Source organism: Littorina saxatilis, linkage group LG4 (genome assembly GCF_037325665.1).
Source record: "Littorina saxatilis isolate snail1 linkage group LG4, US_GU_Lsax_2.0, whole genome shotgun sequence".
Classification (NCBI taxonomy): domain Eukaryota; kingdom Metazoa; phylum Mollusca; class Gastropoda; order Littorinimorpha; family Littorinidae; genus Littorina; species Littorina saxatilis.
In genome coordinates, this window is record NC_090248.1 from 4,184,605 (window position 1) to 4,199,156 (window position 14,552).

At 43.0% G+C, this 14,552-nt stretch overlaps 1 protein-coding gene across 1 annotated transcript in view; it reads left to right on the plus strand.

The window, feature by feature from the left end:
- LOC138963806 (uncharacterized) overlaps window positions 1–14,552 on the plus strand; it is a 65,684-nt gene that overhangs the window by 34,623 nt on the left and 16,509 nt on the right. The window contains exons 14-19 of the mRNA XM_070335659.1: window positions 4,777–4,965; window positions 5,372–5,464; window positions 5,884–5,976; window positions 6,358–6,456; window positions 12,392–12,523; window positions 14,101–14,232. Of these exons, the coding sequence (XP_070191760.1) occupies window positions 4,777–4,965; window positions 5,372–5,464; window positions 5,884–5,976; window positions 6,358–6,456; window positions 12,392–12,523; window positions 14,101–14,232 (738 nt within the window). The remainder of the gene's footprint in view (window positions 1–4,776; window positions 4,966–5,371; window positions 5,465–5,883; window positions 5,977–6,357; window positions 6,457–12,391; window positions 12,524–14,100; window positions 14,233–14,552) is intronic.

Below are 14,552 nucleotides of genomic sequence, written 5' to 3' on the forward strand. Positions count from 1 at the left end.
GTGGTGGTGGAGTGTGTATGCGAATAGAATAGAATAGAATAGAATAGAATAATGTTTATTGTCATGAACCAGTAAAGTTATTGACACAACAAACAACAAATAATAATAATGCATTATACAATGCTAAAACAATCCGTAACAAATTTGCCAAGACGAACTTGAACTTCGTCTTCTAAAAATAAGTTACTTGGATTTTTGTTAGCATATTTCATATTGATATGTGAAGCATCTTCTTTAAATTCATCCCTTAATTTAACATATTTATTGCATTTATCTAGAAAATGTATTTCATCTTCTATGACATTGCATTCAATACAAAGACGATTTTCTTTAGGGATATTCTGATGTCTTCCACTTTCAATTTTTAGACAATGTGTGCTAGTCCTTAATCTGCTTAACATCTTTCTGTGTTTATTATTCTTAATTTGTATTAAGTATGACTGCATTTCGTAAGATTTACTGATCATAGAATAAAACTTAAGTCTGGAATATGTATCTGATTTTTCTTTTGTCCAGTATCTTATATATTCCTCTTGTTGTTTTTTGTCAATGGCAAACTTTAATTTGTGTACATTTAATGTAGATTGGTTATGCCAAACGTGACTAAAACCTAAGTTACAAAGAGATTGTCTAACAAATTGTAGCCATGGCGTTTCTGTCGGATGGAGCAACATTGAGTCATATAATTGATGTATATACGAATCTTGTTTGGAGTCTAGAATATGCGCCCAGAATGCTATTGTTTGTGATAACATTTTTAATCCTAAAGGGAACCTTCCTAATTCCCCCAGTACAGGTATCCACATAGCTTTTCTATGAACTCCAAGAAGGAATCGACAAAATTTGATATGAACAAATTCATATGCGAATGTGTTTTGCGATGTGGGTGTGCGGCGTAGTATCAATCCTGTTTTACCTTCTTCCTCTTGTAGCTGCTTGTTCTCTTGAAATATCAGGGTCAATGCGCAACAAACAAAATATTTACCCCAAAAGTGACATTAAAGACATGATTACAGAGAAAGAGAGAGAGAGAGAGAGAGAGAGAGAGAGAGAGAGAGAGAGAGAGAGAGAGAGAGAGAGAGAGAGAGAGAGAGAGAGAGAGAGAGGGAGAGATAGAGAGAGAGAGGGAGAGAGAGAGACAGAGATAGGTAGATAGAGAGAGAGAGTGAGAGAGAAAAAGAGAGAGACACACAGAGAGAGAGACACAGAGAGAGAGAGAGAGAGAGAGAGAGAGAGAGAGAGAGAGAGAGAGAGAGAGAAACAGACAGACAGACAGACCGACAGCTCAGACCGAGAGACAGAGACATAGACACCTTTCACCTATGGAATGAACGCGGTACGTCGCTTAAAATGCATTTGTTCTCGTTAAAGCGAGTATGTGCTACGGGCATCGTTCAAGTCGGAAACATTTCAAAGCTTAGCATCTTACTTGTTGTTGAAGTAATATTGTAATTGATACTGGTGTATCCCGATAATCTTATTAGTTCCCACTTTGCACAGTGTGTAGCATTGCTAGTGTTTGGTATATATATGTTCACGTGAACATATACGCATTCCGTACAAAGTTTGATACTTAGCAATATACATGATCGTGTACGTGGGAAGAATGTTAGCTTTAGGTATTGGATCGAGATGAAGTAACATTCAGTTCGGTGCTTTGATTCATCAAGTATAGCTACCAGTGTTCTAGTAGCAGTGTTTAAATGTCGAAGCTGCTTTTCCCAGTTTTACCTAAGAGACCGACTGTATTAACAGCTATTGTGTTTTCAGCGTAGCAATAGGGTCCGATATTTAGACGAGACAAGTATAATGCGACGAGTCGAAGACGAGTCGCATTATACTTGTTCGAGTCTAAATATCGGACCCTATTGCTACGCTGAAAACATAATAGCGATTATATAGCTGTTATGACCTTGATTTGTTGTTCCAAACTTACAAAATGACAGTTTTTGCGTCGATGCGTTGATCTCAGGTTTTGATAGCAGACAAACTTCTTACGCGCATCATGTTCGCGCAGACATGCACACCGCTACACGCTTTCTGACTTTGGAAGAAAAACTGACTCCAAGTGCATTCGATTTCACAACACAGTTGTTGAAACAGCTTTTTAAGTTGTCAGTGTATGCTGTTGTCGATAGAAACATCGCCGCGTGGTACAGATGTGTAAACCGGAACCATGCGTCGGCCATTTTTCTCAATATGCTTTTGGATATTGAGAAAAATGGCCGACTTCGGCAGCAATATGCTTTGATGATGAGGAGAGACCATCCAATCACAGCCCCCGAATTCCCCCACGTGTTCATCAGAATAGCTATATCGGACCCTATTGCTACGCTGAAAACATAATAGAGATTATATAGCTGTTATGACCTTGATTTGTTGTTCCAAACTTACAAAATGACAGTTTTTGCGTCGATGCGTTGATCTCAGGTTTTAATAGCAGACAAACTTCTTACGCGCATCATGTTCGCGCAGACATGCACACCGCTACACGCTTTCTGACTTTGGAAGAAAAACTGACTCCAAGTGCATTCGATTTCACAACACAGTTGTTGAAACAGCCTTTTAAGTTGTCAGTGTATGCTGTTGTCGATAGAAACATCGCCGCGTGGTACAGATGTGTAAACCGGAACCATGCGTCGGCCATTTTTCTCAATATGCTTTTGGATATTGAGAAAAATGGCCGACTTCGGCAGCAATATGCTTTGATGATGAGGAGAGACCATCCAATCACAGCCCCCGAATTCCCCCACGTGTTCATCAGAATAGCTATATATTGTGTTATTGTATTTGTCAGACTTGATTGTACCAAGTCCCTTCACATGTTGTAAAGCGCTTATAGCCAAATATTTTTGTTTTATGTAAGGGATAGGCGCAATATAAATACACTTTATTATTATTATTATTACCACAACCCGATATCTTCACCCTTCTATTTCCCCTAGCAAGTCAAGGTAAGAGTCTAGGATTTGTTTGTAACCGTATTCTGTAAACACGATCGAGCTACCACTATGTGCTAAGGTCTTGCAGAATTAAATATGTACAGAGTATTAACCCCCGTCCCATCCCCCGCCCCACCCCCCCCCCCCCCCTTCCGCTTCATTTTGTTGATAGTGTCATTGAACGAGAAATACAGAGTTGAGGGACTTGTATGTCGTTGCAAAAGTCCCTGTTGTAGAAATGCCGGCGTCAAACTTTGCTTTTGTGACAAGAAGCCACTACGAAAAAGCACAACTGTTTTTTTGGAACGATCTTTTCATAGCATAGTCCTATAATGCCTGCCTTTAACGTCCTAGTCGGGCCCGTAGGAAGACGCGGGGTCTGGGACGAGAGTGCTTTCATTTTGCGGGAGGAATACAGGGAAGGACGCTGTTTAACGAATGTTCCGACCTGTTACATGATAGTGTTACCACTTACTCGTACTTTCTATATATTCGTTACACGCAGTAGGATCGTCATGTATCTCAAATATATCATGTTATTATTGTCTTTGTGTTGTGCTATCGTCACAGCAAACCCGAATGTTGGTGAGTATAACTCTGCTTTGCTGTTGTTTTGATTCTACTTTGCCTGTTGATGATACTCTTTCAGATGGTACTACTGTTTGACATGACATTATTCGTCACTGAGAACCTCCCTCGCCCTCCCTCTCACCCATCCTAATCCTTTGTTCTTTAGGCCTAACAATGTAACGAGCATGTACTAGACCCTCTCATTTTTCCTGTATGATTGCTTGTATCTAGGTTCAGTTATGTTATGTACTCAATACAGAACTGGAAAAAAAAGGTTCTCGTTGTAACGTGTGTGTGTATGTGTGTGTGTGTGTGTGTGTGTGTGTGTGTGTGTGTGTGTGTGTGTGTGTGTGTGTGTGTGTGTGTGTGTGTGTGTGTGTGTGTGTGTGTGTGTGAAATTGTTGTTTTGTGTGCAGTAAATGTGGCCAGAGAGAAAAAGTACACACAGATCAGCACGTATTCTGTGCAAGGATGGAGCAGTAACGCTGCTAACGGCAACACCAGTGGCGACTTTACCAGCATAAACTGTATTCACACGGACGCGCGTGATAACCTTCCTTATCCACTTACACCGAACCACTGGTGGGAGGTGGACCTTGGCGGGGTTTACCCCGTCTACAACATCACCGTCTGGTCACGTGACAATTGTGAGTTGCACGTCAGCCATTTTCGAAACATGCTATATTAGTGGGAAAAAGCGTATTGCTGGTGTAATTATGGTCCCCGTGGTTCTTGCAGCACCATATCAAGACAGGTCAAATAGAAAACATTTGGACTGTTTTTTGTTGTATCGCCCCTCCATGAAAGGCGACCTCCCTCCCCTGGGTTGGCTAAGTAAAGTAGATAAACATATGGTTTGTTGATTGGTTGTTGCATGGGATTTCTTGTCTCTTCAACCTTTTACTGGCTCTGTCGGGACCGATTTACATTCTTTGTCTTCCTTTTTCAGTTCAAAATACGTCCTTTGTGTTTCAAACTATTTGCAATGAGTTCGCACGAAGGACAGGGAACATAGGGTAAATGAGACAACAACAGCACTCCTTTTGAATACACCAACTCTATTGTCGCAAAGGCAGGTGCGTTGTCATGGTACAACATGAGTCCGGGAAGACCCGTGTGTGGACGGCGTCTGTGTCAAGCCTGGAATATGGTGTGCAACCAGTGGTAACGGAGGTATAAAGGATTCACTCTGTCCATATGTATGTTTGTTTTTTCAGAGTCTTGATTCATCTCTGTGTATGATTGTTGTTCTACTATTGTTTAGGGTACATCCGTTTGTACCCGTTCACCATCACAGTGGACGGTCAGACCTGTGTCAGTGTGACGTCAATACCGAGCTTCGTCATCAGGAACAACTCAGTGACGTGTTCTTCAGTCATGTACGGACAGGTGGTGCGTCTTACCCTGACAACGACCAAGCATATGCTGAACCTGTGTGAATTTCAGATATTTGGTAAGCTGCACTGTGGCACCACAGTCGGTAAAATTATCCAAACTGTGCACCCAGTTGTTCGCTTTGTGTTTTGTTTTGTTGTTTTGGTACGTGACTAAGCAGATGAGTGGTGTACTTGTAAGAAGTGCGATGGGTAATCATTGTGTTCTGTTTTAGACACACATGCAATGAGTTTTGCGAATGTGATCTCAAATAACTATACTAATACCTGAAATTAACTTCAGAGTCTCATGTGTCATAGTCTTCATAATTATTCGTTCGTGGTGATACGTTATGCTGGTGGATGCGCGTTCCTCTAGACAGAAAGCCGTTGGACTGAGTAACTCAAATCTGTAATCTAACGAGAGCGTAGGTTATGACACCTTTGGTAAAATGCACGTATTTGTAATACAATCATGCTTTTCAGTGTGTCGGGAGGGATTCTATGGACTTGACTGTTCTTCTCGTTGTGACACGAAATGTGAAGGAGGGTGCAACAGGACTAGTGGTCACTGCACACGTAAGTTTTCCCTACATTTTTACAGGTAAGTCGAGCGATCCAATCGTATCTTACCTCAGAGTTAGCAGTTGGCTAAGGTTAGTGCTTATTCTTATGTGTGGTTTCATGTTCAATGGCGAAGCTTTGAAAAGAAAATGAGCCCATGTTGCAAGAGTAATACAGATTGCTCTCTCTCTCTCTCTCTCTCTCTCTCTCTCTCTCTCTCTCTCTCTCTCTCTCTCTCTCTCTCTCTCTCTCTCTCTCTCTCTCTCTCTCTCTCTCTCTCTCTCTCTCTCTCTCTCTCTCTCTCTCTCTCTCTCTCTCTCTCTCTCTCTCTTGCCCTTTCTCTTTTTCTCTTCTCCGATGTTGTTTTGTAGATTGTGAATCTTTTTGTAAGCTTATGTATTCGATACATAATGTTGTTCATTCATGTTCTTCAGGTTGCCGAGAGAGGTTCTTTGGGAAGGACTGTTCTTCTGAATGTGACACGAACTGTACAGGAGGGTGCAACGTGACTAGTGGTTACTGCACGGGTATGTGTTACCCCTCCGTTTTTTACGTGTGCGTGTGTGTCCGTCTGTGCGTGTGTGTGTGTGTGTGTGTGTGTATGTGTGTGTGTGTAAGTGTATGTGTGTGTGTGTGTAAGTGTGTGTGTGTGTGTGTGTCTGTGTGTGTGTGTGTGTGTGTGTGTGTGCGCGTGTGTGTGTGTGTGTTTGTATGTCTATATCGCTGTGTCTCCGTATGTGTGCGCCGAAGGGAGCGGGTGGGGAGGGGGGGTGGGGGGGATGCGTCGGGTTACACAAACGTACATAATCGTTTACAGTTTTAAATGTATCATTTCCATAGATTTGACATACATTTACTCACACTCGAGACGTCATTTCTTGTTGAAATGTTTTCATCCATCATTACAGGGTGCACGGCAGGCGCATATGGCCCTTATTTCTGTCGTGAGATGTGTCCACCCAAGTGTGCCGGGGGTACCTGTCAACGTGAGAATGGAGACTGTAACAGTGAGTAATACACTGTTCCTACTACTCAGATCGAGGAAGTTTGCCTAACTGCTGTGCCACTTCCCTTACAAAAATCGTTCAATTGTAAAAGCAAGATAAAAATGCAACACATTCAGAATGTAAACAGACGTAACATTTAATTTTCAGTAACAAAAAAAAGACATCCTGTCGTACATTTATTTGTAATGTCCACATAATGTTTTCATATGTCTCAGATTGCGTTGCCGGGTTCTTTGGAAGTAAGTGCACTTGTCATCCGAACTGTGAAGGAGGCTGTAACAGCGCTAACGGGATGTGCACAGATATTTGTTGTTTATTATTCATTAAATAACATTCAAGTTTCCTGTCCAGCACAATGGACCATATATTAATCTGTGTTTAAAGATTATCTGACCCTAATATTGCATCTGATATACGATATCCTTTGTTGACTGTCAGTAATGTGTGTGATTGCAGACACACACACACCACAACCCTCGTCTCGATTCCAAGTCTGTGTTAAAACATTTGTGACCCGTTCTCACAAAATGATAGATAAGTTGATTGTTAATGTAGCAAAGTGCACTTCGCTACCCTAAACACTCTAATCATCGCATAGCGAAACAGCCTTGTGTACAGTACAAACGGGATAACCCATCCCATAGCAGACGATACGATGATGCGCGCGCACCTTGCCGGCGCAAATTCTAATACAATACCTTTCTTTATATATCTACCTAACTTCTATCTTTCAAAGTCCCTTTTATCTTTGATACGGTCCTAATTATATTTAAGTTTGCATAGAAGTCACTGATTAGGCTGGATGGCTGCATATTATTGTGTTATTTACGATAATGCTTCGAACTGACCAAAGCGTCACTCTGACCTTGACCGGTTTTCATGTATCGTCGAGAGAAATTGATTCTCACAAACTCATCTTTGTCTTTTCAATCATTGTTTTGTCATTTTTGTATCACTATTACATATCCCGTATCTATGTTGCTTATGATTTTAGTTTGTTTATAAGGATTTGGTTGTAATGAGTGATGCTTGGTTCCTCTGCAAAGATTGCTAATTTATGCAGACAGGTACTCGCGCAGGAATTTAGCCGATTCCATTTACTTTCGGACTTTACCGCTTCGTACTAAGTCAATGTATAATTTTCCCCCAAGTAACGCATATCATGATGTTTGTCTAGGGTTCTTCTTTTTATCTGTATGATTTATGAGTTTGTCTATTATTCCAGTTTAGAGAGTTTTGTAATTTTCCGCACTGAAGTTGGTTCAGTGCCTTCACTAGGACCATTGTTTTTGCATCCTACTAAATAAATATAAGTTTTTATGAAATGTGATCTATTGCAATGGAAAGCTAAAGGTCGTAGCTTTAATTTGATGTATTGTTTGTTATGATTGGTTATGTAGTTGTTTAAATAACGTAGGGTAAAGCAAGTGTAAGAAACACAGATTCCATGTTTCTGGCCGTATTCAGGCGATTTTTATTCTCGGCGGACGGTGCTTTCTGTGCAGTCCGCGCCGGGGCTATAAGTATAAGCCGGACCCCGGCATAAGGATGATGCTTCACGATATTGGTCAGATTGGCCTGGAAGGAGGAACAATGTCTCTGTACGCAGATGACCTAGCCTTCTGGATGGAACCACTCAGACACCACATGACTGAGCAGAACAGACTCAAGTATCAAGCGCAAATTGACAAGATCGCAAAGTATATGCTTGCAAACGGCTTTGAACTCTCACACGAGAAGACAGTGTTCCTGGTGTTCACAAGAAGAAGGGGGCTCAAAGCCCAGTACCACCTGACCCTAAACGGAATGCAAATCAAACCAAGCAAAACTGCAAAGTTTCTTGGGGTCACGATCTCTGATGATCTGATCTGGCAACAACACATCGACTCTCTAATTGTCAAAGCCCGACGATCAGTCAACCTGATCAAGGTTCTAAAATCTCAGACCTGGGCAGCTGGTAAAGCCCTTGTGCACCTGGTAAAGGCGCTGGTCCGCTCCAGACTAACATACGGACAAGAAGCCTACTTCAGCATGCCACAAAGCCTCTGGAACAAACTGGAACGCCTGGAGCTCTCAGCCTTAAAACTGGCTCTGGGCGTTCCAAAAGGGGCCATAAACTGTCTCGCCTATCAGGAAGCAGGCTTGATCCCCCTGAAGGAAGAATGTCACCTCCGCTGCGCTCAGTTCGTTGCTCGAGCATCGGCTGTACCCAACACTGTACAGGAAGTGTTCACGGCAACCTTCCATCCGACACAAACCTCCTGGCACGAGACCTGGAAAGAAAAGAAAACATGCTTGGCGGAGCGGTACGAAACCCTCCACGACCATACCATAGATGTACTGACCCAGTGCCAAATTGACCAGACACGAATGGCTGAGCTGCCAACCAATCCGTACCCATCATGGCTGATCGAAAAGCCACAGATCAGCCACACGTATGGCGACGCAGTTTCCAAAAAGGAGAACCCACTCCTCCTAGCGACCATGGCCAAGGAGATTCTGGACGGCAGGCTCCGCAACTACCTCAAAGTCTACACGGACGGCTCTGTCCTGGACAACGGCGAGGTGGGTTGTGCTTTTGCGATCCCAGAGTTCAACTTGGTGCGAAAATATAAACTAAACGAGGGGGTCAGTATCTTCACGGCGGAGATGTATGCCATTCTCATGGCCTGCTCCCACGTGAACGACAACATGGCCATACCCATGGGAGTGGCAATCCTCTCAGACTCGAAATCCTCCTTGCAAGCGCTGGCAAGCGAGACAGGCAACAGACCAGAACTCCGCATGGAAATCCAGGCTCTATGTCACCAAATTATGGTTCGGGGCACCGACCTCGTTCTCATGTGGTTACCATCCCACACAGGCATCAGGGGCAATGACCTGGCTGACAGGGCAGCAAAAGCCGCGGCCCTCTCCGAGGGCCCGGTCCTAGACCTAAAATATTCGGTCACAGAAGCGAAAGGCAAACTGGCTAAGGCTGTGAGAAAAGGGTATGGCGAGACCCTCAAGGAAAGATGCACAAAGCACGGATGGCTAGCGCTGCCTCCGGACAGAAAGGGCCACCATCACCCGTTCCCCCTGAAGGAGATGCAGTTGCTCCGGCGCATTCGCACCGTGAGCTCCTACTACTCCTTCACCTTCCCCCGCTGCGAATGTGGAATGGCCCTAGACTTCCACCACCTCTTCGCAGGTTGCCAACCTCTGACCCCGGAGATGGCAACACTCTCCCAGTACAGGACTTCCCACGGACTAAGTCTACACGACTTCCTCCGACCTCATCAGTCCCTCGGCCTGATACCGATGAGAACCTTGACCCGTTCCATCCTGAAATCGTCTGTTGCCAAATGGTTCTGAGGATGCTGGAGATGCAGGCCCAGCCAGAACCAGTTCAGACTTTCGAAGGATACCCCCAAACACCCCATCCTGTCAGGCCCACCCCCATTCCTGAAATCGTCTGTGGCCAAATGGCTCTGAGGTTGCTGGAGGCATAGGCCCAGCCAGATCCAGTTCAGACCTTAGAAGGACCTCCCCCCAATCCTCCCTCCTGCTGCCAACCGTCGAAAGGACAAGGAACCCAGAGGTCTGTTGGTAGAGCCTTGGCCCTGGAAAGGACAGGGTTCCCGACCCTCTATCTTTTTTTTTTTTTTTTTTTTTTTTTTTTTTTTTCTCCCTCGTACCACAACCATCTAAGGTTCCCCATATTAAACTATGTGTATCTATGTTTATATCAATAGTAAATGTCTATGTGTTTATTGTTAGTAAATGTTCTACGTTACATGTATTATGAGTGTATCTTAGGTCTACATATTAATCTAGCTGGATGATCTCGGCATAGCACATCTTACTTCATTAAGCTACAAACTATTTGCTATTACTATTATTATTGCTATTATTATTATTATTATTATTATGAACCAACCACTTCCTTCGCTGCACCTGCCCACCTGCCGTGTTTTCCGCCGACGGGGCCGAAATCGCGTGTGGCCCGTGCACTTGTAAGTTATTCCTTACTCTTTAATTATTTACTATTATTATTATTATTGTTATTACTATTATTTTTATTATGAACAAATCATTTCCTTCGCTGCACTCGCCCACCTGCCGTGTTTCCGCCGGCGGGGCCGAGGTCGCGTGTGTCCCGTGCGCTAGGCTTATAGTTAATGCCACGTTACATTCATATATTCCATGTGTCACCTTAGGTGTATATATTAGATTAGACAGCCAGCCTCTGCCTACCATATCTGAGACGTCCGTCTCTTTTGGGAGGAGGAGGGTGGCCTTTGTAGCTGTGCGAGAGTATGCGAACGACTGTGTATGACAGTGTAAATAGCCTATCCTCTTTTTCTCACCCCCACCCCAGAGGGGGTTACAGAGACACATCTCTGGCCTCCTCACCTGACCCCCTTCCCATGCCTCTGTAGACAGAGGGTGCCATAAAGGCGTTGATGAATAAACCGACATAAAGTCGCAGCCCTGTACATATGTTTTTAACCGGCCAGTATAGGTCCTAGGGAGGACCGGGTTTGCTTTTCGCCAGTTGACTAGCCGCCGAATCCACAAGTACGTAGAGGGTGCCTCGGCTTCTCCACCACGACCCTCCTTGGTCTGACACTCACTCCTTTGCCATGATCAGTCGGATGCCACTTTCACAATTTTATTCTAAAGTACCAACAAATCAAATCAATTCCCTTCCGGAATAGCAACGTTCCACGTTTCTTGAATACAAAAGCATTTCTGCCTCGGAATGAAAGAATAAATCTCTACAATCGTGTATCCCCTGCAAGGAATTGATTTTAAATCCTGTTCTTCCAGCATTTCCATTACGGAAAGTAAAAGTTTTTTTTTATTTTTTTATTTTATTTTATTTTATTTTTTATTTTTTTTTTGTTGTTGCTCATCTTCACCCAGGCACACATCGTAGAGCTTCGGCTCTGATATCTTTGACCCAAATTGCTCTAAGCAGAGAGGTCGTTAAACTGTATTTTCGTCGCATAAGGATGCATTCGCTCCTAGCAGCTGAACACGACACTACACTTGCTTTGCTGTCTACGGGTTTCGCCTTCGGCCTCTACGTTTCCTTGCATTGTTTTCTTGAATAAAAAGTTGAAACAAGACGCTTGGACTTGGGCTTCGTGTATCTACTACTACCCTTCCACTCCTCCACTACATTAACATCCTGTGAAATGTTTATGCTAAGAAAGTACAGAAATCCCTCTTTTAGATGATGTGAATTGCAAATGAATGGTAAACAAAATGACTTTGTTACATTAGTTTAAAGCTTCAAACCAGCATGTCGGCCATTTTGAGAAAATCACAGTTGAAGTTGTCACACTAAAAACAGGTATTTGTCCCAAGCAACCTAGGTAATACAATGTACATGCTTCATTTCTTATGCAATGGTGATAAATAGTATAAAAGAGCATAGAAATGAGAACACAATTTTACAACCGTTATGATTGGGTTTCTATGAAAGTCTTGGTGCACCAGATCCAAATTAAATGCTTGAACTTTCCAACGATGTATATTACGCGGGTGTTCTGCAAATAATCAGTTTGGCAATGTGGCCTTGTGTGGCCTTTGTTTACAAGAAATGGACGCTTCGGGTCAATAGAACGTATCAATAAAATCAAGTGTAACACATTTGTAGGATGATTTTGACTAAATGGAGGCAGCATATGGTAAATGAAGCATAGTTTTTTTCCGGAACAGCAACAACGTGAAATTCAACCATATTGACCCTCACCACCTTATTCTGTTCGCTGAGCAGCTGGCCGCCAGCTACCTATCATTGTGTGAGAACGGGTCACATTCAGTCAAAACTAGACAACATGTAAACATGGGCAGCGTGAATCTGGCGAACGTGTTTGAGGTTATTCCCAAAGGACACGAAGTGGACCAAATACCAAAATCCCCATAATTGTGTTTCTTTTGACAGGCTGCCAGCCAGGCTATCACGGAGACCAGTGCACGTCACCATGCTCATCCCTGAGTTCCCGGTGTACACAGTGTAGCCAGAACGGGACGTGTACAGCTTGCAGCGGTCATTTTATGACCCCAGCCTGTACAGGTAAAACGTATCTGTCTGTTTCCTTCTCTCTCTCTCTCTCTCTCTCTCTCTCTCTCTCTCTCTCTCTCTCTCTCTCTCTCTCTCTCTCTCTCTCTCTCTCTCTCTCTCTTTCACTCAAAATGTTCTATTACGCCCACATAATGCCTCATATAAACTTCGCATCGACACTTTGGGATAACTGCAGTGATGTTCATTTAAAAAGACTCAATTCCCTGCATCGCCGAGCTGCAAAACTTATTCTGCATGATTTGAATGGGTCCACGGATGATAAACTAAAGCTTTTGAATTTCCTCCCCTTGAAAGATCAGTTGACGTTAAACAAGGCTGTGTTCGTGTATAAAATTCTAAATGACGACTGTCCTAAATATTTGCAATCACATTTCAAACATGCCACAAAAAGATATGGGTCCCAAAAAATCATCCCTCCTATACCTCGCATAGACCTCTACAAATCGAGCTTAGCCTTCTCGGGAGCGTTTCTCTGGAACTCCTTACCCCAACAGATAAGAAATGCAACTTCAGTGAAAATGTTTAAGAGACAGTCACGTTCACACATCATTCGTGAATGAAATGTCTTGTTCGATTTTTATTTTGTTAAACATTTTGTACTAATGTTAACGGATGTGTAGCTGATCGGAGCAACTTATTCCCAAATGAAAGGTATAACTATGTCAATGTAATTTTGTAATTTTTTGAGTTCTCCTTATGTAATTCCTTAAATGCACATTGTGTTGCATTCTGTACAATGTATTTCTGTATTTTATATGATTGAATTTATATTTGTAATGTGCGTCTGTCTTTATGTGTTGGATAAAGGACAGGTTGGAAGAATAGGCTTTGCCTAAAACCTTTATCCTTTTGTAATAAAGTTCTGAGTCTGAGTCTGAGTCTCTCTCTCTCTCTCTCTCTGTCTGTCTGTCTGTCTGTCTGTGTGTCTCTAGCTCTCTCTATATATATATATATCTCTCTCTCACTTTCTCTCTCTCTCACTTTCTCTCTCTCACTTTATCTCTCTCTCGCTCTCTCTCTTTCACTTTCTCTCTCTCACTTTCTCTCTCTCTCTCTCTTTCACTTTCTCTCTCTCACTTTCTCTCTCTCACTTTCTCTCTCTCTCTCTCTCTCTCTCTCTCTCTCTCTCTCTCTCTCTCTCTCTCTCTTTCACTTTCTCTCTCTCACTTTCTCTCTCTCACTTTCTTTCTCTCTCTCTCTCTCTTTCACTTTCTCTCTCTCACTTTCTCTCTATCTCTCTCTCTCTCTCTCTCTCTCTCTCTCTCTCTCTATCTCTCTCTCTCTCTCTCTCTCTGATGTTGTTGGTAGTGTTGTATAAGCGTGTTAGTTTGTGTATTTTGGAGAGTGTATCCCTATCCATTTTGTGTTTTCTTGTCTGCTGAGTGTAGCCACAGAGGGCCCAGGCTCTTCACACACCAGGTTGGACGCACTGTATTTTGGCGTTAGCAGCGACGATGTTAGAACCATGCTTGCCAATGTATACATTACCAAGTCATGATTTCAGTCCAGTGGCCATCAAGACAGAGGAATTGGTGGGGGTAACAACTAACAGCTGTCCATTGTTTCAGCCTGTCGTGAAGGATGGTACGGCAATCTGTGCAACATGCAATGTTCATCAGGCTGTGCACGCTGTGACCAGACCTCTGGGACATGTGAGGCATGTACCCGTAATAGCCACCTGGTGTTGCCTGGATGTACAGGTGAGGTCAAATCAAAAGCAGTATCCCTTGCAGAGTGTTTATGGCAATCATAAAGACACGTCTGAACCGTACACTATTGCAAAACGTGTTTCAAAGCACTCAGATTTGAGGACATAATTATGTCATGCGAGTTTTGGAACATGCATAAAACCAGCGACAATGTGTGTATAAATAAGTGTACACTGATTAACTCTTTAATCAGAGAGTGCCTTATTTGCTACACTTGCAAGAGAAAAACCATATAATGCTAACGTCCCAACCAGGCAAACTTGTAACATCCTATTATTATCGTATGCGTCTCACAATGTTGTAGGCTACTT